General features: G+C 39.0%; 1 protein-coding gene across 5 annotated transcripts in view; it reads left to right on the top strand.

The window, feature by feature from the left end:
• LOC109437491 (S-adenosyl-L-methionine-dependent tRNA 4-demethylwyosine synthase TYW1) overlaps positions 1-24,247 on the top strand; it is a 237,210-nt gene that overhangs the window by 98,531 nt on the left and 114,432 nt on the right. For all 5 annotated transcript variants that reach the window (XM_074328473.1, XM_074328478.1, XM_074328475.1 and 2 more), the window contains exon 11: positions 13,487-13,596. In XM_074328473.1, the coding sequence (XP_074184574.1) occupies positions 13,487-13,596 (110 nt within the window). The remainder of the gene's footprint in view (positions 1-13,486; positions 13,597-24,247) is intronic.

Here is a 24,247-nt window from a genome sequence, read left to right as displayed (position 1 = left end):
CTATGTTCTCTACAGCTGAAACTAAATTCCCCAGTATATGTGAGTGCTTTTTAGTACTCTGATTCACCAAAGAATCTGTCTCCCAGCTTTTCCTTCCAGACATTCATTTAGATGTCTATTGTTTCCCTGAACTGTAATCTTTTGATAACAGGCTTGTTTATTTGTCTACTGAGATCTGTGTTCGCTTTTTAAAAAACTTTTATGAAGTTTTTTTGTACACAGTATAGTGGATAGTATAATGAGCTTCTATGTACATTTATTATCATATCACTAATCACGTTCCATTTACCTACCCTAGTCCTCACTATTTTGAGGCAAATCCCAACCATCATATTGTTTTATTCTGTACGTACTTCAATTGATAGATAATATATAAAGAATAGAGCTCTCATACCATTATCCCACATTAAGTTTTTTTTACACGTGTTCCCTTTTCTAGTTTTTCAAGGATATAGTGAAAAAACTGAAAAGTATCTCTTTGGACAACCTGCTAAATCAGTAGTTCTCAACTGGGGCAAAATTGCTATTTTTCACCCTGTGGGGAACTTGGGACACTTGACAATGTCTGGAGACATTTTTGATTGTTATAACTGAAGGGAGTGCTGCTGGCATCTAGTGGATAGAGGCCAGGGCTGCTCTAAAACATTCTGTAATGCACAGGGCAGCGCCCTTAACAAAGAATTTTCCAGTCCAGAATGTCAGTTGTGCTGATATATACTACACATATGCAAACAAATTCATGTCTCTGTGGATACAAATGTATGTATGAAAGTGTGTGTGTCTTTGTATATACACACAAATGGCAGAATACTTTACAATCTTCTGTGTCTTGCTTTTTTTGCACCTACTTCCTAGAGATCCTTTCATATCAAAGTGCATAAAGATTTAGAACTAGATTTTTAATCTACTAAATTAAATAATTGTTTCCAAAGCAGGAGAGAAATACGTTTAAAAGGCCTTTTGTTTTTAAAGTAGTTACTAAGGTGTGTACTTTCCACAAAAATTTCACTCACTATATTTAGTTGGACCATAATATTTTGCCCCAAAGCAACGTTTCATTGTTACAGTGGTAAGAAAACATAACATGATACCTACCCTCTTAACAAAATGTTAAGTGTACAAATACAGTGTCGTTTATTATAATGTTGTACAGTGGATCTCTACAACTTGATAATATTTGCACAACTGAAAATTTATACCTGTTAAATAGCAACTCCTCATTTTCTGCTTATCTGTCCTCTGGAAGCCACCTTTGTACTCTCTGTTTCTATGTGGTTAACTATTTTATTTGCCTCGTGTAAGTAGTATCATGCAGTATTTGTGCTTCTTTATCTGGCTTATTTCATTGAGCATAATGTCCCCCAGATAATCCATGTTGTCACATAAAGTAGGAATTCCTTATTTTTTTTCAGGCTGAATAATATTCTATTGTATGTATATAGCACATTTTCTTCTTTTAAATAATTTTTTAATTTTCCAATTATAGTTGACATACAATATTATATTAGTTTCAGATGTACAACATAGTGATTTACCATGTTTCCCCGAAAATAAGACCTAGCTGGACCATCAGCTCTAATCCGTCTTTTGGAGCAAAAATTAATATAAGACCCGATCTTATTTTACTATAATATAAGACCCGGTCTCATTATAATATAATATAATAAAATATAATACTGGGTCTTATATTAATTTTTGCTCCAAAAGACACATTAGAGCTGATTGTCCGGCGAGGTCTTATTTTCAGGGAAACAGGGTAATATAATATAATATAATGCCAGGTCTTATATTAGTTTTTGGTCCAAAAGACGCATTAGAGTTGATTGTCCAGCTAGGTCTTATTTTCAGGGAAACACGGTATATAACTTACAAAGTGATCACCCGATAGATCTAGTACACATCTAACGCTATACATAGTTATTACAATATTATTGGCTATATTTCTTATGTTGTACTTTACATCCCCATGACTATTTTGTAACTGCCAATTTCTGCTTCTTAATTCCTTCTCCTTTTTCACCCATCACCCAACACCCTTCCCATCTGGTAACCAACAAAATATTCTCTGTACCTGAGTTTGTTTCTTCATTTATTTTGTTCTTCAGATTCCACATATAGGTGAGATCATATGGTATTTTTCTTTCTCTGATTTGCTTCACTTAGCTTAATACCTTCCAGGTCCATCCATGTTGTCACAAATGGTAAAATTTCATTCTTATTTATGATTGAGTAATATTCCACTATATATATATATCTCACATCTTCTTTATTTATGCATGTACCAATGGACACGTGTTGCCTCCACATCTCGGCTATTGTAAATAACGCTGCAACGAACATGTGGATGCACACTCGTACGTGTTTTTGAATTAGTGTTTTGGGTTTCTTTGAATAAATACCTAGAAGTAGAGTTCCTGGGTCCTTCTTTATCTAATTTTATAGCGTTTGTTTTTTTGTTTTTCTGTTTTTCCTTTTTTTCGTTTTTTTTTTTTTTTTTTTAGATTTTATTGGGGAAGGGGAACAGGACCCCACAGGGGAACACTGTGTACCTCCAGGCCTTTGTTTTCCAAGTCAAGTTGTTGTCCCTTCAATCTCAGCCGTGGAGGGTGCTGTTCAGCTTCAAGTTGTTGTTCTTTCAGTCTTAGTTGTGGAGGGCACAGCTCAGCTCCAGGTCCAGTTGCCACCGCCAGTTGCAGGGGGCACAGCCCACCATCTCTTGCGGGAGTCGAACCGGCAACCTTGTGGTTGAGAGGCTATGCTCTAACCAACTGAGCCATCTGGGAGCTCAGCGGCAGCTCAGCTCAAGGTGCCGTGTTCAACCTTAGTTGCAGGGGGCAGAGCCCACCATCCCTTGCGGGACTCGAGGAGCTGAACTGGCAACCTTGTGGTTGAGAGCCCACTGGCCCATGTGGGCATCGAACCGGCAGCCTTGGAGCCTTCGGAGCTAGGAGCATGGAGCTCCAACCGCCTGAGCCACCGGGCCGGCCCCTATAGCCTTTGTTTTAAAGTCTATTTTGTCTGGTGCAAATATTGCTACCCCAGCTTTCTGTTTTTTCATTTTTTCATTTTCATGAAATACATTTTTACCATCCCTTTACTTTCAGTCTGCGTGTGTCTTTCAATCTGAAGTGAGTCTGTTGTAGGCAGCATATGTAAGGGTCTTGTTTTTTTTATCCATTCAGCCACCCCATCTTTTGATTAGAGCATTTAATCCATTAAATTTAAAGTAATTGTTGATATGTGTAGTTATTGCCATTTTATTATTCATGTTTTTGATTGCTTTATTCTTCTTCAGGAAATCCCTCTACCATTCCTTGTAATACTGGATTGGTTGGTAATGAACTCCTTTAGCTTTTCCTTGTCTGGGAAGTACTTCCTTTGTTCGTCGATTTTAAATGATAGCTTTGCTGGGCAGAGTAATCTTGATTGTAGGTCCTTGGTTTTTATTACTCTGAATATTTCGTGCCAATCCCTTCTGGCCTGCAAAGTTTCTGTTGAGAAATCAGCTCAGTCTTATGGAACTTCCGATGTAGGTAATCAACTGCCTTTCTCTTACTGCTTTTAGGATTCTCTTTTTGGCATTAACCTTTGGCATTTTAATTATGATGTGTCTTGGTGTGGGCCTCTGAGTTCATCTTCCTGGGCTTGTATGTTTATTTCCTTCACAAGGTTAGGGAAGTTTTTTGTCGTTCTTCCTTCAAATAGGTTTTCAATTCCTTGCTCTCTCTCTTTTCCTTCTGGTACCCCTATAATGCGGATGTTATTATGCTTGTTGTTGTCCCAGAGACCCCTTAAACTGTCCTCATTTTTTTTTTTTTTTTTTTTGATTCTTTATTCCTTTTTCTATTCTGTTTGGGTGTTCTCTGCTGCCTTACCTGCCACATTGCTGATTCCATCCTCTGCTTCATCTAAGCTACTCTTTATTTTTTTTAAAGTTTTTATTGGGGAATGGGAACAGGACTTTATTGGGGAACAGTGTGTACTTCCAGGACTTTTTTCCAAGTCAAGTTGTTGTCCTTTCAATTAGTTGTGGACAGTGCCATTCAACTTCAAGTTGTTGTCTTTTCAGTCTTAGTTGTGGAGGGTGCATCTCAGCTCCAGGTCTAGTTGCCATTATTAGTTGCTGGGGGCACAGCCCACCATCCCTTGTGAGACTCGAGGAAGCGAACTGGCAACGTTGTGGTGACAGCCCGCGCTCCAACCAACTGAGCCATCCGGGAGCTCAGCGGCAGCTCAGCTCAAGGTGCCGAGTTCAATCTTAGTTGCAGGGGTTGCTGTCCACCGTCCCTTGCAGGACTCGAGGAATCGAACTGGCAACCTTTTGGTTGAGAGCCCGCGCTCCAACCAACTGAGTCATCGGGAGGTAGCTCAGCTCAAGGTGCCGTGTTCAATCTTAGTTGCAGGGAGCAGAGCCCACCATCCCTTGCGGGACTCGAGGAGTTGAACTGGCAACCTTGTGGTTGAGAGCCCACTAAGCCCATGTGGGAATTGAACCGGCAGCCTTCGGATTTAGGAGCATGGAGCTCCAGCTGCCTGAGTCACCTGGCCGGCCCCATCTAATCTACTCTTTATTCCCTCTAATGTATTCTTCATTTCAGTTATTGTATTCTTCATTTCTGACTGGTTATCATGTTTTCTATCTCCATTTTTATGTTTCCTATGTTTTTGTTGAAGTCCCTGAGATCATTTAGCATCCTTATAACGAGTGTTTTGAACTCTTGAGTATGGTAGATTTTCTCCATTTTGTTTAGATCTTTTCCTGGAGCTTTTTTCTGTTCTTTCATTTGAGACACATTTCTTTGTCTCCCCATTTTGGCTGCCTCTCTGTGTTTGTTTCTATGTATTAGGTAGGGCTGCTATGTCTGCCAGTCTTAGTAGAGTGGCCTTATGTAGTAGATGTCCTGTGGGACCCAGTAGTGCAGTTTCCCTGGTCACCTGAGTCAAATGCTGCAGACTTGTCCCTTCTGTGGGTTGTGTGTGTCCTCCTGTTGTAGTTGAACCTTGGTTGCTGTTTGTACGTCAGTAGGAGGAATTGACCCTCAGGCTGATTGGTTGTGAGGACTGGTTGTGACTACAGTGGAGGAGCTGTTTTGTAGGGGCTGACCCTACGGAGCACGATTTGCTTTAGCAGGGCTCTGGTGCCTGCCCAGTCTGCCCTTTGGGTGTGTTGTCTGCGGAGGCAGCTGAGTGGTGCTGCGCCTGGGCCGAAGTTGGTGTGCCGTCCCCAGAGCATCCTGGGAGGGGCCCTGCTACAGCCCAACTTTAGCTGCAGCCTGTTCCCTGTCCGAGGTCACCTGGCATAATGCAAAAAGCAATCCGCAGATAGCAACCACTTGTGATGATTTGGAGATGCCTGTGGGAGGCCAAGCCTTCAACTGAGGCTGGCTGCTGGTAGTGCCAAAGTTGGGACTGCTCAGCAAGAGGTAAAAAGCTTTGCTCTCTGTATTCATTTGGGACATGTTTCCTTGTCTCCCCATGCTGAAGCCAGACTCTGCTTGTTTGGGGTTTGTGAACCTTTGAGAAATTTTAGGAAAGTCCACAGAATGAGCCAAGGCAGGCTGTTTGTGTGGAAAAACACCTGGAAGCAACTTGGGTGGGTCCAAAAATTGGGTTGGGTCTCAGGGAATCACCAGAGCAGGGTGAACAGTTTTAGCCAGGTTGATGGAGACTCAGATATGGTAACTACCTGTGTCTGCACACCAGAACGAGGGAGGTCTCAGCAAAGGAACTATGGCTTCTGCCAGCCCTTCTTTCTGGGAGAAAGTTGCCCCTCTAGCCCTTGCTCTGAAGCCAGACCATTCAGTTCCTCTCTGTACAAGAGAGGTCTGATAATTAAGTTTGTGGACTCATCCTAGAAAATGTGCTACATACCTCATTGCTGAATATCACCACGGTCACCTTCGAAATACTCCCCTTGGGAAGCTATGCACTGAAGCCAGCGCCTGGTCCACCCTTCAACGCAATTTTGGAACTCTTTTTCTGGAATGGCCATCAGAGCTGTCGTCATGTTACCCTTGATGTTCTCAATGTCATCCAAATGTCTTCCTTTCCATATTTCCTTTATTTCGGGTAAAGAAAGAAGTTATTGGGGGCCAGACCAGGTGAGTAGGCAGGGTGTTCCAATATAGTTATTTGTTTATTGGCTAAAAACTCCCTCACAGACACTGCTGTGTGAGCTGGTGCATTGTTGTGATGCAAGAGCTTCGGGACCATTTTTGCACACACCTTTCACATGCCAAGAATTCCAATGAAGATTTTCCTGTTTCTCTATCCATGTTTACTTGGTCTGCTATGCTTCTCACAGTCAGCTGATGATTTTGATGCACAATTCAATTAATTTTTGCAATGTTTTCGTCAGGTCTACTCATTACTGCCTCCCTGATGTCTCTTCATCAGTGACGCGTTCTCTCCCCTCAGAAAAACATTTAGTGCATTTGTACATTGCTGTTTTCTTCATGGCATTATCCCCGTAAACTTGGACTAACATGTCCCTGATTTCATGTCCACTGTTTCCAAGTTTAACAAGAAATTTAATGTTTGTTCGTTCGTTGTTCTAATTCAAGTTCATACATTCTTGTGACGGCACACAAAACCATGCCACAACAATAATGAACACCACTCAGCAAGACACTGCCACACGTCAACATGAACACAGCTGTGACACACTGATATACCAAGGTTATGAAACCTTACTGAGCTGTTTGTACAGTGCTGCCTATGTAAGTAGACAGCGGCAAGTTTGCGAACTTAATCATCAGACCTCATATGTCCCTGGCATCTTTATACCTGCTGCCCCAGCTCTGGAGCTCAGAGAGATTTACAGTGAGTAAGTTCATGCCTGCGCCTTTAGAGAGGAATGCCTAGACTGCAGCAGCCCTCCATCTCACTCAGTCACAATCTGCTGGTTTTCACAGCCAGAAGTTATGGGGACTTTTCCCTAAAACTGAGACCTTGGGTGGGGACTCTGGTGTGTGGCTGGGACCCCTCGCTCCTTCAGGGGAACCTCCACAGCTGAGATATCCCTCCTGATTTTTACTTGCCACATGTAGGTGTGGGACTAACCTGTTTTGCATCCCCATACCGCTTACCTGTCTCCAGGTGGCTTCTTCTATATGTCCTTGGTTGTGGAACTTCTGTTCAGCTAGACTTCAGGCTATTCTCAGTGATAGTTGTTCTGTAGTTGTAATTTTGATGTGGTCCTGAGAGGAGGGACATAAGCACAGCATTTACCTACTCTCCAATCTTGACTGGAAATCCTATATTACATTTTCTTTATCCATGCATTAGTCAATGTCTTTTTAGGTTTTTCGCACATCTTGGCTATTGTCAAAAATGCGGCAGTGAACATGGGAGTGGAATTACCTCTTTGAGTCCTGTTTTTAATTCTTTTGGCTAAATATCCAGAAGTGAGTTTCCTAGATCATATGGCAGATCGATTTTTAAATTTTTTAGAAAACTTCATACTCTTCTTCATAGTGGCTGCACCATTTTACAGTTACAACAGTGCATAAGGGATCTAATTTCTCCACATCTTTGCCAACAGATGTTATTTTCTGGTGTTTTGCTAGTAGCCATAGTGATGGGTTTGAGGTGATACCTCATTGTGGTTTTGATTTGTATTTCCCTGATGATTAGTGATGTTGAGCATTTTTTTAAATTAAAGTTTATTGGGGTAACAATTGTTAGTAAAGTTATATAAATTTCAGATGTACAATTCTGTATTACACCATCTATACCTCACATTGTGTGTTCACCACCCAGAGTTGGTTCTCTTTCCATCACTATATGTTAGACCCCGTTTACCCTCTTCTAGAACCCCCCTACCCCCTTACCTTCTCTTAACCCCTAAGTTATTGTGTATGTCTTTGAGTTTCTGTTCCTTCATTTGTTTGTCTTGTTCTTTTGTTGTTTTCAGTTTTATATACCACATATCAGTGAAATCATATGGTTCTCTACTTTTTCTGTCTGAATTATTTCTCTTAGCATTATAATCTCAAGATCCTTCCATGTTGTCACAAATGGTACTATTTCATTTTTTCTTACTTCTGAATAGTATTCCATTGTGTATATATACCACAACTTCTTTATCCATTCATCTATCTAGGGACATTTTAGTTGTTTCCGTGTCTTGGCCACCGTAAACAAAGCTGCAATGAGCATTGGAGCACAATGTTTTCAGACTTTCTGGGGACATACCCAGGTGAAGGATTGCTGGGTCATATGGTAATTCTATTCGTAATTTTTGAGGAATCACCACACTGCCTTCCATAGTGGCTGCACCAGTCTGCATTCCCACAGTGTATGAGGGTTCCTTTTTCTCCACAGCCTCTCCAACACTTGTTACTATTTGTCTTGTTGATGATAGCCATTCTAACTGGGGTGAGGTGATATCTCATTGTGGTTTTGATTTGCATTTCTCTGATGATTAGTGATTTTGAGCATTTTTTTGTATGTCTGTTTGCCATTTGTATGTCCTCTTTGGAGAAATGTCTCTTCAGGTCCTCTGCCCATTTTTCCATTAGGTTGTTTGCTTTTTTGTTGTTGAGTTGTATGAGTTCCTTGTATATTTTGGATATTAGCTTCTTATCAGAGGCGCTGTTTACAAAAATCTTCTCCCATTCAGTTGGTTGCCTCTTTATTTTGTCGATGGTTTCTTTTGCTGTGCAGAAGCTTTTAAGTTTCACGTAGTCCCATTCGTTTATTTTAGCTTTTACTTCCCTTCTTTTTGGCGTCAAATTCATAAAACGCTCTTTGAACCCAAGGTCCGTAAGTTTAGTAGGAAGTATTTTCATTGGCATTTGTTTCTGTGTATCTTTTGATCTCTAATTTCTTCTTTGACCCGGTTGTTCTTCAAAAGTATGTTGTTTAATCTCCACGTATTTGTGTTTTTTTCTGCTTTATTTTTGCAGTTGATATCCAATTTCAAAGCTGTGTGATCAGAGAACATGCTTGGTATGATTTCAATCTTCTTAAATTTGCTGAGGCTAGTTTTATGTCCCAATATATGGTCTATCCTTGATAATATTCCATGTACACTAGAAAAAAATGTATAATCTGACATTTTAGGATGAAGTGCTCTATAAATGTCAATTATGTCCATTTCATCTAATGTGTAATCTAGGGCTGCTATTTCGTTATTTATTTTCTGTTTGGATGATCTATCCATAGCTGTCAATGATGTATTTAAGTCCCCTAGTATAATTGTGTTTTGGTCAATTTCTCCCTTTAGTTCTGTTAGTAGTTGCTTGGTGTATTTTGGTGCTCCCTGATTGGGGGCATAAATATTGATGACTGTTATGTCTTCTTGTTGTACAGTCCCCTTCACCATTATGAAATGTCCATCTTTGTCTCTTGTTATCTTTTTCACCTTGAAGTCTGTTTCATCTGATATCATTATGGCTACACCTGATTTTCTCTGGGCACCATTTGCTTGGAGTGTCAATTTCCACCCTTTCACTTTGAGTCTATGCTTGTCCTTGTAGCTGAGATGTGTCTCTTGGAGACAGCATATGGTTGGGTTTAGTTTTTTGATCCAATCTGCTACTCTGTGCCTTTTTATTGGTGAGTTCAGTCCATTTACATTTAGGGTGATTATTGATATGTGAGGATTTCCTGTCATTCTATCTTTAGTTTTCTGGTAAGGCTGTGTCTCCATTGTTTCTTTGCCTTTTTGTTGTTGTCTATTATTTCTGTGTGGTGGTATTCTATGATGTTTCCCTCTGTTTCTTCTTTTATTATGTTACATATTTCAGTTCTGGATTTTTTTGAGTGGTTACCATTAAGTTTATGTAAAAGAAAGTTTGATATTTAGAGTTTTCCATTTTCTTCAGCATGTTTACTTTCTCCATTCCCATATTCCGGTTCAGGCCTTTACTCCCTCTCCTTTTATGTTTTGGTTTCCACAAATTATCCCTATTGATGCTGGTTAAATAGCCTCCTTTAGTATTTCTTGTAGTCCAGGTCATGTATTAGAAAATTCCCTGAGCTACTGTATGTCTGGAAAGATCTTTATTCCTCCTTCACATCTAAAGGATTTCTTTGCTTTATATATTATTCTTGGCTCATAATTTCGCTCTTTCAATAGTTTGAATATTTCATTCTACTCTGCTGGCTTGTAGAGTTTCTGCTGAAACATCTGAAGATAATCTAATGGGCTTCCCTTTGACGGTTATCATCTTCTTTTCCCTGGCTGCCTTGAGGATTCTTTCTTTGTATTTGATTTTAGACAGCTTCAATACAATGTGCCTTGGAGACAGCCTGTTGGGGTTGAGGTAATTAGATGTTCTATTTGCTTCTTGGATTCAAGGATCCAGTTGTTTCCACAAGTTTGGGAAGTTCTCATTGAGTATTTGTTTGAATATACTCTCTGTTCCCTTGTCTCTTTCTTCTCCTTTTGGCATGCCCATTATTCTTATATTGCTGTCTCTGATGGAGTCAGAAAGTTCTTGTAGAGTTCTTTCATTTCTTTTAAGTCTCAGGTCTCTTTCTTCTTCCATCCGGGTCATTTCCAGATTTCTATCTTCGATGCCACTGATTCTTTCCTCCATCTGGTCAACTCTACCTAAGCTGGCTATTTCATTCTTAATTTCTTTTATTGAGTTGTTAATTTCCAGAAATTCTATTTGGTTCTTTTTTAAAATGTCAATCTCTTTGGTCAAATGTTCATTTTGGTTTTGATTGTGTTTTTGAGTTCATTAAACTGCCTGTCTGTGTTTTCTTGCATCTCGTTGTTGTTTTCAGAAGTGCAATCTTGAATTCTCTGTCATTTAAGTCACAGATTTGCATGTCTTTAAGTTCACTTTCTGGAAACTTTTCATTTTCTTCCTGAGCTGTCTTGTTACCTTGGTTATTCATGGCAATTAGTGATTTATTATTTCTCTTCCTAGATGTCTGCAGCAGTGAGTCTGCAACAGGTTGATAGGAAGAGGTCTTTCTTTGTTTTCCAGTAGGTTTTGGTAGAATGTTTTATTTTCTCTCCTACTGCAACCTTTTTTCTCTCTCACACTGTAGTGTTATTATTTTCTCTGCACTATTCTGGCTTCTGACACAATGTGGGGATTCCCTGGAGGGTGGGTTTCTCCTCTGTGAACAATTTGCCTGGTTCTTAGGGCTCTGGGTCCCTGTGGGGATGTGGAGAAGTTTTGAAGTTCCAAAGCTCTTCCTGCACCAGATTCAGAGCCGGTATGTTTCAGCAGTTCTATTTACTCCTGCAGGGATCCACCCAGGGGCCAGGGGTTGGGTGAGTTGTGAGAGGTGGCCCAGAGCAATGGCTGCGACCACCAGCACAGCCAGGCCTGCTTCCACAGTTACCTCCCTTTTGCCGGAACTGGTTGGGCTGCGAATCTATGTCTGCGGACCACAGTTCTCAGAACTGCAAATATTCTGTTCTTTTCATCTGACACTGCTACTGTTCCATTTCTAGCACCGGGCAGGTGGGGGCAGGGCGAGCTCTGGGAGGGTAGGGAGGGGGCGGCTGGTCTCAGTGCCTAAGGCTTCCGGTCTCTGCTCGGCAGTGCGGGCTTAAACCACTGTTTTCAGCCTTCTTCCCTCAGTCTTTGCTTCGAGGTCTCTGCCATGAGCATTGGGTTCAGCCGTGTTATATGCTGTCCCCTCAGCCCTGTGGGCCATAAGCGGAGCCCTAGCAGTCTGAGTTCCTCCCTCACTCGCAGCTGCGGTAGTTTCGGGAAGCAGCGAGCTCGGAGCACTGAGCTGGGTCTGCGTCCTGCGCCCGCGCGGCTCCGTCTTTGCACTTCTGCCTTCCTTCTTTCCCTGCTCTCGCAATTCGCCCACCTTTCGGTGAATTAAGTAGTGGGCCTCTTCGTCTTGCCTGTCTGCTGTGCAGGGAGTCCTCTGTGGAGTTACAGTTGTTGAATTTGTTGTAAATTCCAGGGGAGATTTTCAGAGGCTCACCTCATGGCGCCGCTTTGATGACGTCTGAGCATCTTTTCTTATACCTGTTGGTAATTGCATTTTCTATGTCTTATTTGCAGAAATATTCAGGTTCTATGCCTATTTATTATTTATTTATTGCTACTGACTTAAGAATTCCTTATGTACTCTTATATTAACCACTTATCTAACATTTGATTGGCAAATCGTTTCTCTCATAGGTTGCCTTTTCACTGTGTTGATTGTTTCTTTGTTTCTTTGTTTCTTGTTTTTATTCTTGGTCTCGATATAATTTGTAGTTTGTTTTAAGGCAAATGAAGTTAAACTTCTCCCAGATATTTTGATGTGTTCTTGCTCTGGTAAGATAAATAGCAAATAAATAAATAAATAAATAAATAAATAAATAAAATCTTAAACCTCCTGAATTAATGAACTTGCTCTACATACTACCTACGTGTGGAGATAAAATCAATCAAATATAATTGAAATTGGAGGTTTTGTTTAAAATTCTACTTGTAAGATCAAAAAGTAGAGAGGGAACAAATATTAACTATATTGACTATAGATGCTATAAAGATTAAAGACAAAGAATGTTGATAAATATTTGAAAATTTGGAAAAATAGTCATATTCTTTGTAAATTTAAATTATCAAACTTAATTCAAGAATGTCATTCTGAATAGTCCTATAACCACTACAGTATTGAATTAGTATTTACAAATCATATCAGAAAGAAACCAGGTCTAGATGGTTTTATACGTTCTAGCAAACATTCAAGGAAAAGGAATTCTCCAGTCGGCGAGGAAGAGCGAACACTTCCTAACTCATTTTAAGAAGCTAGTGTAACTTTGATACCAACCCAGAGAATAGCATGGAAAACACAAATTACATTGCATTTTCACTCATGAGCATGGATGTAAACCGCTGAACAACATATTAAAATACCGAGTCCAGCACTGAAAAACAGTATTGAAAATCATGATTAAGATCGGTTTATTTTTTGCAAATATAATTTTTAATTGCTGCTATAGCTGGCTGTGTAATTAATACTCTGGTATACAAAGTGTCATTTGTATTTTTGATTATATTTATTAGACACAGATTATATAAACTTGTATGTCAGTATGTGAATATAAATACTTATTTCCTATGTTTCCAACAATGTTTATTCTTTTAAGGATAGGAAACCTTTTCTTATGACAAATTTAAAGGTAGTATATACACTTCCAATATGCCCTTCATCCATCTTCCCCTAATATTAATACCTTACATTACCATAAAACAATTATCAAAACCAAGAAATGAACATTGATATAATACATCAGTGAAACTAGAGACTTTAGATTTTGCCAGTTTTCACACTACTGTCATTTTTCTGTTCTAGCACCTTCGTCTTGGCACTTCTCTTTCCACCCCTCTCTGCTAGGTGTCATGACTTAATTCATTTCCAATTAAATCAGAAAATTCAGCTGTAAACAGCTAAACATTTAAGGGGAAATCTACTCTGATTTTATGATTTTATTGGGTACCTCATAGTAGATGATTAGCTGAGATCTTATTTCAGAGAGTACTTGAGAACTTTTGCCTCTTTTTCCTAGGCATCATACCAATCCGGTGGGCACTGAATGGCGGTGGAAAATGGACCAGCCTGAAATGATCTTAAAGGAAGCCATTGAAAACCATCAGAATATGATCAAGCAATTTAAAGGTATTCATTTTTTTCTCTACAAAGGGATTCTAATAACCTGAATAAAATTGTCAGAGGAATTGCCCTTTGGCAGATTTTCATATACGGAAGTGAAAACTTTGTAAAATACTGTATACATTTGGCCTTTTTAGCATTTACTGGGTGGCAGAATTTTACTACATCACTATGGATAATGTGGAGGAAATTTTTATTAATATTATCCCTCCTTTTTTTGTAAGGCATTTATTCATGATGACTTTTATAGGCCATATAATGGAAGAACTGAAAAACTTAATTCAAAGCATGGTAATTTAAAATATGATGCCTCAGTCTTTAAGTTTTGCCTGGGAATGTATCATCATCCTTCCTAAAAACTTTTGCTTTGTTCTGTCTTGCTGAGCAGAAAGCAGCCTTATGAATGGAATTTTAAATCTTGGGGAAATTCTTAAGTATTGTCAGTTAGATAGTATTGGGAAATAAATGCCTTATAAAAAAGTAGGGATAATATTAATAAAAATTCCTTCTGGGGTGGCCAGATGGCTCAGTTGGTTAGAGTGCGAGCTCTGAACAACAGGATTGCCAGTTCGATTCCCACATGGGCCAGTAAGCTATACTTTCCACAACTAGATTGAAGACAACGAGTTGCCACTGAACTGCCGGAGGGGTGGCCTGATGGCTCAGTTGGTTAGAGCATGAACTGTTAACAACAAGGTTGCCGGTGGGCTGCGCCCGTGCAACTAAGATTGAAAACGGCAGCTGGACTTGGAGCTGAGCTGAGCCCTCCACAACTAGATTGAAGGACAACGACTTGGAGCTGATGGGCCCTGGAGAAACACATCGTTCCCCAATATTCCCCTCCAAAAAAATATTTCTTCCATATGATCCATAGTGACATAGTAAAATTCTGCCACTCAGTTTCTAGAATTTCCTGATTTAGTTGTATCTCATACTTCAAGGTATTGGACTTTACTGGAGATGACTAGTTTGCAAGCTTTAGAATGAATCAGAACCATCCAGAGGGCTTGTTAAAACACAGATTCCTGGTCTCCTTCTCCAGACAATGATTTCGTAAGTCTGAGGTAGGGACCAAGAACATGCATTTCTAACAGATTTTCAGGTGGTGGTGTGTTGTTGAACTGGGGACCACACTTTGAGACCCACTATTGTACATAGATATGGTAGGCCATAAAGTGATGGCTTCGAAAAGACAGCTGCAGATAATGAAATGAAATTGTTAGGTTCTCTGTTACGTCTCTGTGCTTCTGTCTCCACCTACCACTCGTAAGGCCTGGTCTCGTATATTCTCCTTTCCTTTCATATGCAACAATAAAAAATGAGTTCCGATAAAGGTGGTTTTGATATAGGCATTTTTGTGGTGCTGACATGTGGGTCCTTATAAACCCCAGTATTAGCCTTCTGAAGATCTGTGGATTATTTTATGCAAAGAAATTTGTTGTGTCAGGTCGCTGCTGCTTGAGGTTATAGTGCTTCCGATGTGTGTTTTTTCCACCACCACCAAACAGTTCTCCAGTTCTCAGCAGACATTGACTGGGTGTCCTATAAACTTAATTCAATTCTGACACTCTCTGGAGATAGCATCAGACCTCACAGGTAGAAGGTTCAGTTGTACAAAACTGCCCCCACTTCAGACACCAATCCCAAGTCCAGGTTGTTACCTGTGCTTCTGACCGACTGGCTATAAATGGAAGGTTCCCACAACCTCCTTCTCAGATTTGATTAATTTGTTAAAGAAGCTCAAAGAAGAACTCAGAGACACATTTACAGGACGTCCTCATTTAACGTTATTGATAGGTTCTTGGAAACTGACTTTGAGCGAAACAATATAGTATAACAAAACCAATTTTATCACAGACTAATTGATAGAAGCAAGAGTTAAATTCCTACAGTATATTTCTGGTCACAAAAACAAGACCAAACTTCAATAAAATCCCCAAACACTTCTATTATTAAACATTGAAATAAATGTGAGCTATACATACATTTAGGAAAGATTAATAAAAACACGTAAGATAATTATTTTCTAACCCGCTTATTCCAGTTCAGAGTCGTGGAGGTGCGAGGCTGCAGCCTCTCCCTACAGCTCAGGACACAAGGTAGGAACCCTCCCTAGACAGGACACCCTTCCATTTTGGGTGCACTCACACACACCCACACTCACTAAGACTGGGACCTTTTAGACACGCCAATCCACCTAACGTGCACAGCTTTGGGATGTGGGAGGAAACCGGAGTCCCCAGAGGAAACTAGAGTCCCAGGGGAAGAGTCACACAGACATGGGGTACACATACAAACTGTACACAGACAGTAGCCCTGACTGGGAATCGATTTTTTTTCTCATCAATGCCATAACAATGACGTTGAATGGAACTACATTATCCAAGGACCTGCTATACTTACATTTACCAGTTTGTTATAAAGGATTTTATAGAGTTTATGGATGGACAGGCAGATGAAGAGTTCATAGGGGGAGGTCTCGGAGGTTTCTTAGCCCAGGAGCTTCTGTCCCCGTGAAACTGGGGTGCACTGCACTCCTGGCATGTGGATGTATTCACCAACCTGGAAGCTCATCGAATCTTGTTCAAGAGTTTTTAGAGAGCTTAATCTGGAGATTTGTAGCCCCCTCTTTCCCTTTTGGTGGGGCTGAAAATTCCAACCCTCTAATCATTTGGTCTTTCTGGTGACCAGCCCCATCCTGAGTCTATTTAGGAGTCCTACCCTAAGTCACCTCAGAAGCACAAACTTGGGCATGCTCAAAAGGGGCTCCCTATGAATGACAAAAGATGCACCTATCACTTAAAATCACAAGGGTTTTAGGAGCTTCGTGCTAGCAACCCAGAACAAAGACCAAATATACTTGTTATATCACATTACCTCTTGGTACTGTTCTTGTTTCTTATGAGAAATTGAGGAAAGTAATGCAAATAATGATTCAAGATTAATAGTAATGTATCAGTAGTCAATAATTATATTTTTATTTTATTCTTTTTCAATTTTCTAAGGAAAGTTGACCTGTACATATTTGTGTGTGTCTATGTGATGTATTTTTGTACATCTGCAAAGATGCTAATAAATATTTTAATATTTCATCTTGACTTCTAGCCTGAAATACTTTTTTGTTTTTAACAAATTTCTTTCTCCTTAAAGGAGTTTCTCTTTTCAGTCTTTTGGAAAATTAAATGAAACTGTTTTGTGAAGAACTAGTAAGTCTACACATCTACTAGCTTTTCTTACTTATTGTTGACTTACTGAATATTATTGATCATTGATCTTCAAATAAACTGTATGGCTTTTAAATAAATTTCAAGGCAAAGTCCTGTTTTCTTTTCGATAGTGTATTAGAGCTCTCCAGAGAAACAGAGTCAACAGGATGTTGTTTAGGTGGCTGTGTATGTATAGAGAGAGAGAGAGGGAGAGAGAGAGATTGATTTAAGGAATTTACATGTGATAGTGCAGGCTTGGTGAGTCCAAAAAAAAAATGTGATGGGTTAGACCAGTAGGCTGGAGATCCAGGAAGAGTTGCAGTTTGAATCAGCTGGCAGAATTCCTTCTAGCATGGACGAGGTCAGTCTTTGTTCTATTAAGGTTTTCAACTGATTGGATGAGGTTCATCTACATTCTGGGTAATCTGCTGTACTCAAAATCCACTGATTTAAATGTTAATCTCATCCAAAAGATACTTTCACAGAAACATCTTGAATAAATTTTGACCAAATGTCTGGGTACCATGGTCCAGCCAAGTTGATACTTAAAATTACCATCTCAGAGGTAGTAATATCAGAAGCAGGCAAATGCCAGTAATTTTATCTTTATAGTTTAGTATTTACAGAGCCAATTAAACATTTAAATAATGGGATGATGACTGAGGATTTTTGTTTCCTGGACATCTGAGAATCTCCCTGAATGAATTGTGCCCCAGGCATTATGTGTGGGAATAAGCAGCCATGAGCAGTAGGCATTCATTTTTTTCCATTCTGAGATGTCCTTGACACAGAATGACAATCTGTTTTGATAGTAATTCTTCTGACAGGAACATTTTTGCAAATGTACTTTAAATGAAAATAAGTAATGAGTAAATCATGAGGCAGACTTTATTCACGTTAATAACATGTGTTAGGCGAGCTCAGTGTGTACATGTTCTTCGTTATTGTCGACCCTAAGAATGAATGTGCCTGGTGAGAAGGACTCCTGGTGGCTAATTGGATTCAAACTTATAAACAGAGTCTAATAGTCATTGCTAAACAAAGGCCTCTTATATTCTCTGCACTTCTGGGAAAAGCTGCACTGAGCTGCCTGCCTCCTGCACTGTGTTGCTGACCTCTCAGCAGACCATTGTAAAGGAGCTCCTAGATTCTTAAACCAACTAATGGGCTGAAGACCTGCCCCAGCTAATTGGGGCTGTGCAATGATACCCTCTGCATTTTTACCAATCAGTTAGAGTGGCTACATTCTGACCAATCAGAACAGTGCTATTTGGACCAATCAAACTGTGCAGATTTGGAATCATTTGCATAGAAATGGACTAATCAGGAATGGACTAATCAGTCACTCTTCTGTGCATAAGCCAACTTCAGCTCTGCCTCAATGGAGCACACTTTGTTTCCATCAAACACTGTGTCCCCAGCCAAAGCTGTAACACCAGGGCCACCTCTACTGTTTCGTGCTGTTCCTTAGTTGAACTGTTATTACATTGAGCTGTTTCACAATTGAGCTGTTTTCACTGAATAAAATTTCCCTTTTGCCGCACTCCAAATTGGGGGACTCCTGTTGTCATTGAATTGGTGTGATGACCTTTGACTAACACCTGTCTAACTTGTTGGAGGGGCTTGTCCTGTGCTTACTTTAAACAGCAGGCACCTCAAATGGTTTGTCTTCAAGTTCCTATGATGAAAGAAACAAAAGTTTTTAAAAATATATTTTCTTGTAGGGGGATGATAGATACAGGATTGTAGGGAGAAAGAATAGAGAGTTTATCTATGGACAAGTGAATACTGAGTAGGAGAATACCCAAGGGGGAGGGAATGATGTCCAGAAATTCAACAACTGCCATCAATTTCATTCATAAAAATAGATTTTAGAGAGTACAGTTATCCCTCCATATCCGTAGGTTTCACATCCATGGATTCAGCAAACCATAGATCAAAAATATTTGGAAAAATAAAGTTATGTTTTTGCTGACATATACTATATAATTAGGCCTATGATGGTTATGTCTGTACTGAACTTGTAAAAGGCTTTATTTTCTTGTCATTATTCCCTGAAAAATACACCATAACAAATATTAACATAGCATTTACATCATATTAGGTATTATAATTAATCAAGAGATGATTTAGATTAGACAGGATGATGTGATAAGTTATATGCAAACACGGTGCCATTTTATATAAGGGACTAGAGCATCTGCAGAGTTTGGTATTCATGGGGGTCCTGGAATCAGTACTCCACAGATACCGAGGGAGAACTAGCTACTTTGCTTTTTAATTTCCACAATGGATTCTTTTTTATATCTTAATTAATTGAGTTGACAAAATATTACCATGTCAGCAAAGCATTTATTTATTTAATCAGCAATAAGTTTTCTAGAACGGTTTTCAAATTGGAGATTGTTGATATTTGTACCCTGGCACTATTCAAGGTACCAAAGAATTTTTCTTTAAAGTAGTAGTAGAAAACAGGTGTATATATGAGGTGTGGTGGGTGTAGGCAGGCAGCACATAGGCATAAAGGAACGCTCATTCATATTTTCACAAAGAGTAAGAGCTCCCTTAATTTCCAATTTTTGGAATGTGACTTGCTTTATACTTCATTCTAACTTTAATGTTAAAGACATTACTTTTTAAAAAATATATTTTATTGCTACACTAATCTCAGTAAATCTTGCTGTGAAACTATAGTTTAGAAAGAAACCCTATTATTATTATTTTTTAAATTAAAGTTTATTGGGGCGACAATTTTTAGTTACATAGATTTCAGCTGTACAATACGTAATACACTATCTATATCTCACATTCTGTGTTCACCACCCAGAGTCAGTGCTCTTTCCATCACCATATATTAGACCGCGTTTACCCTCTTCTAGAGCCCCACTTCCGCCTCCCCTCTTACTCTCTGGTAACCCTTAAACGTTTGTCTGTATCTATTAGTTTTTGTTCTTTCAGTTGTTTGTCTTGTTGTTTTGTTGTTTTTGGTTTATATACCATATATCAGTGAAATCATATGGTTCTCTGCTTTTTCTGTCTGACTTATTTCGCTTAGCATTGTGATCTCAAGATCCATTCATGTTGTCATAAATGGTGCTATTTAATCTTTTCTTACCTCCAAATAGTATTCCATTCTTTATATATACCACAACTTCTTTATCCATTCATCTATCAAAGGACATTTTGGTTGTTTCCATGTCTTGACCACCATAAATAAAGCTGCAGTGAACATTGGAGCATACTTGTCTTTATGAATAAATGTTTTCAGATTTTTGGGTAGATACCCAAGAGAGGGATTGCTGGGTCATATGGTAATTGTATTCGTAATTTTTTGAGGAACCTCCACACTGCCTTCCATAACGGCTGCACCAGTCGGCATTCTCACCAGCAGTGTATGAGGGTTCCTTTTTCTCCACAGCCTCTCCAACACTTGTTACTATTTGTCTTGTTGATGATAGCCATTCTGACTGTGGTGAGGTGATATTTCATCGTGGTTTTATTTGCATTTCTCTGATGATTAGTGATGTTGAGCATTTTTTCATATGTCTATTTGCCATTTGTATGTCCTCTTTGGAGAAATGTCTCTTCAGGGGTCCTGCCCATTTTCCAATTGGGTTGTTTGTTTTTTTGTTGTTGAGTTGCGTGAGTTCCTTGTATATTTTGGATATTAGCCCCTTATTGGAGGCACTGTTTGCAGAAATCTTCTCGCACTCAATTGTTTGCCTCTTTATTTTGTTGATGGTTTCTTTTGCTGAGCAGAAGCTTTTAAGTTTGATATAGTCCCATTCATTTATTTTAGCTTTTACTTCCCTTGCCTTTGGAGTCAAATTCATAAGATGCTCTTTGAACCCAAGGTCCATAAGTTTAATACCTATGTTTCCTTCTGTGCAGTTTATTGTTTCAGGTTTCATGCTTAGGTCTTTGATCCATTTTAAATTGATTTTGGTACATGATGACAGATAGCAGTCCAGATTCATTCTTTTGCATGTGGCTTTCCAATTCTGCCAGCACATTTATTGAAGAGGCTGTCTTTTCTCCATTGTATGTTTTTTGCTGCTTTCTCAAAAATTGTCTGTCCAGATTCCTGTTGGTTTATTTCTGGGTTCTCAGTTCTATTCCATTGGTCTATGTGTCTGTTTTTCTGCCAATACCATGCTGTTTTGATTATTGTAGCCCTGTAGTACAAGCTAAAGTCAGTGAGCGTGATACCTCCAGCATTGTTCTTTTTGTTAAGATTGCTTTGGCTGTTCGGGGTCTTTTGTGGATCCATACAAATCTGATGATTTTTTGTTCTATTTCTTTAAAAAATGCCATTTGGACTTTGATGGGGATCGCATTAAATCTGTATATTGCTTTGAGTAATACGGCCATTTTAACTTATGTTGATTCTTCCAATCCATGAGCACAGAATGTCTTTCCATTTCTTTTTGTCTTCTTCAATTATTTTTAAAAATGTGTTATAGTTTTCAGCATATACGTCTTTCATATCCTTGGTTAAGTTTATTCCTAGGTATTTTATTCTGCAGAGAATGACAGTTTAACTTCTTCATTCCCACTTGGATGCCTTTTATTTCTTTCTCTTGCCTGATTGCTCTGGCGAGGACTTCCAACACTATGTTGAAAAGCAGAGGTGATAGGGGATATACCTGTTATGTTCCTGAACGTAGAGAAAAGGGCTTCAGTTTTTCACTGTTAATTATGTTAGCTGGTGGTTTGTTATATATGGCGTTTATTATGTTAAGGTGTTTTCTTTCTATACCTATTTTATTAAGTGTTTTAATCATACATGGATGATGTATCTTGTCAAACACTTTTTCTGCATCAGTTGATGTATGATTTTTGTCCTTTGTTTTGTTTATGTGATGTATTACATTGCTGGATTTGGGTATGTTGAACCATCCTTGTGCCCCTGGGATGAACCCCAGTTGGTCGTGAGGAATAATCTTTTTAATACATTGTTGCATTCGATTTGCTAGAATTTTGTTTAGGATTTTTGCATCTGTATTCATCAGAGATATTGGTCTGTAGTTTTTTTTGTGTGTGTTGTCCTTACCAGGTTTTGGTATCAGGGTAATGTTGGCCTCATAAAATGAGTTAGGGAGTATTGCCTTTTCTTCAATTTTTTGGAAGAGTTTGAGCAGCATTGGTATTAGATCCTCTTTAAAGGTTTGGTAGAATTCACTAGTGAAGCCATCTGGTCCCGGACTTTTGCTTTTGGGAAGGTTTTCAGATGACTGATTCAATTTCCTTACTGGTGATTGGTCTATTTAGATTTTCCACTTCTTCATGATTCAGCCTAGGAAGGCTGTATGTTTGTAAGAACTTGTCCATTTCTTCTAGGTTATTGAATTTGGTGCCATATAGTCCTTCATAATATTCTTAGATGATCCTTTGTATTTCTATAACATCCGTGATAACGTCCCTTCTTTCGTTTCAGATTTTATTAGTGTCGTTTCTCTTTTTATCTTAGTGAGTCTAGCCAGGGGTTTGTCAATTTTATTAATCTTTTCAAAGAACCAGCTTTTTGTCACATTTTTTTCTATTGTCTTTTTGTTCTCTATTTCATTTAATTCTGCTTTGATTTTTATTATTTCCTTTCTTCTGCTGACCTTGGGTTTCTTTTGTTCTTGTTTTTCTAGTTCTTTAAGGTGTAACGTAAGGTTATTTTGGGGGGATTTTTCTTGTTTCTTGAGCTAGGCCTGTAATGATATAAATTTCCCTCTTAAAACAGCTTTCGCTGCATCCCCAAAATTTTGGTAGGATGTGTTTTCATTGTCATTTGTTTCTATGTATCTTTTGATCTCTCCTCTTATTTCTTCTTTGACCCCATCATTCTTTAAAAGTATGTTGTTAAATCTCTACATATTTGTTGTTTTTCTGCTTTTTTTTTTTTTTTTTTTTTTTTGTAGTTGGTGTCCATTTTCAAAGCCTTGTGATCAGAGAATATGCTTGGTATGATTTCAATCTTCTTAAATTTGCTGAGGCTGAATTTATGTCCCAATATATGGTCTATCCTTGAGAATGTTCCATGTACACTAGAAAAGAATGTATAGTCTGTTGTTTTAGGATGAAGTGCTCTATAAATGTCAATTATGTCCATTTCATCTAATGTGTCATTTAGGGCTCCTATTTCGTTATTTATTTTCTGTTTGGATAATCTATCCATAACTGTCAATGATGTATTTAGGTCCCCTACTGTAACTGTGTTTTTGTCAATTTCTCCCTTTAGGTCTGTTGGTAGTTACTTGGTATATTTCGGTGCTCCGATTGGGGGAATAAATACTGATGACTGTTGTGTCTTCTTGTTGTATAGTCCTCTTTGTCATTATGAAATGTCCATCTTTGTCTCTTGTTACCTTTTTTATCCTGAAGTCTGTTTCACTGATATTAGTATGGATACACCTGATTTTCTTTGGATGCCATTTGCTTGGAATGTCCATTTCAACCGTTTCACTTTGAGTCCTTGTAACTCAGATGTGTCTCTTGGAGGCATATCTAATTATTAAAGGATGAATACATAATCTGTAAGAATCCAGAGTTCTTTTGAAAACTGGTGATGGTCTGCAATACTTAAAAGATCAAACTTTTAATTGTTTTCTTTTAAAAAATATAACTTGGAAAAAATGATAGAATTTTAGTATTTCAGAATGTTGGTATGTTTTCCATCTTGGCTCTCTGAAGAAAGTAAGTGTTGAAATTGATGGTTGTTTGTTTTATTGTAGACAATCACTAGGCAACATGATTTTATAACTCCACTCAGTCTTTATCAATGGTTATAGTCTGACGTTTTCTTTTTTATAAAGTCGAATTGGTCCTGTAGTCAGTGAAATCTCTGTGTTCTGTCTGTCATTGTTCCCTAGGTGATACGGTATAAATAAAACAGGCCACCTTCATTTCTGGATTGTCAGACTAAGGATGATGAGGCTAACGATGTAGGAATGTTTCTCTGTGAGTCCGCAAATGCTGGAGGGAACTTTGAGTGAGGCCAGGATTGTGTCTGGTGAGACAGAAGAAGGAAACACGGACCCAGGAGAGGGAAAGAATTTTAAAAAGATGATAATTTATTGAAAGCAAAGGGTCAGCGCTGCCGAGCAGGAGGGGGTCCTGAATGGAGGTGCCCCGTGACTGAGGCAAAAGTTCTTGCTTTTATACCTTTCCTTGCCTGTTTGAGGAAGGGGGCTGGAGCCTTCTAATGGAATTCATCCATCAGGTTTGTTCTGCAGTGAAGGAGACATTCCAGAACTTGGACTTTCAGGATATGGCTGCTTTTTGTTTATTCCACCGGGACTTTCCTGTCTACCTAGCAACATACTAACTAACCTGTCTCAATCCCCCCCTCTGAAGTCGTAACCCTAACTGCTGTTAGGGAACAGGGGCAACAACCGCTCTGGCTACTTTAGGCTGAGGAGGGGCATAGTAGGGAGAGACCGGCAGCTAGGGCTTGCCCAGAG

Source organism: Rhinolophus sinicus, linkage group LG03 (assembly GCF_036562045.2).
Source record: "Rhinolophus sinicus isolate RSC01 linkage group LG03, ASM3656204v1, whole genome shotgun sequence".
Taxonomy (NCBI): Eukaryota; Metazoa; Chordata; class Mammalia; order Chiroptera; family Rhinolophidae; genus Rhinolophus; species Rhinolophus sinicus.
Note: the sequence above shows the minus strand (reverse complement) of the source record. Positions and strands in the feature narration are given on the sequence as shown.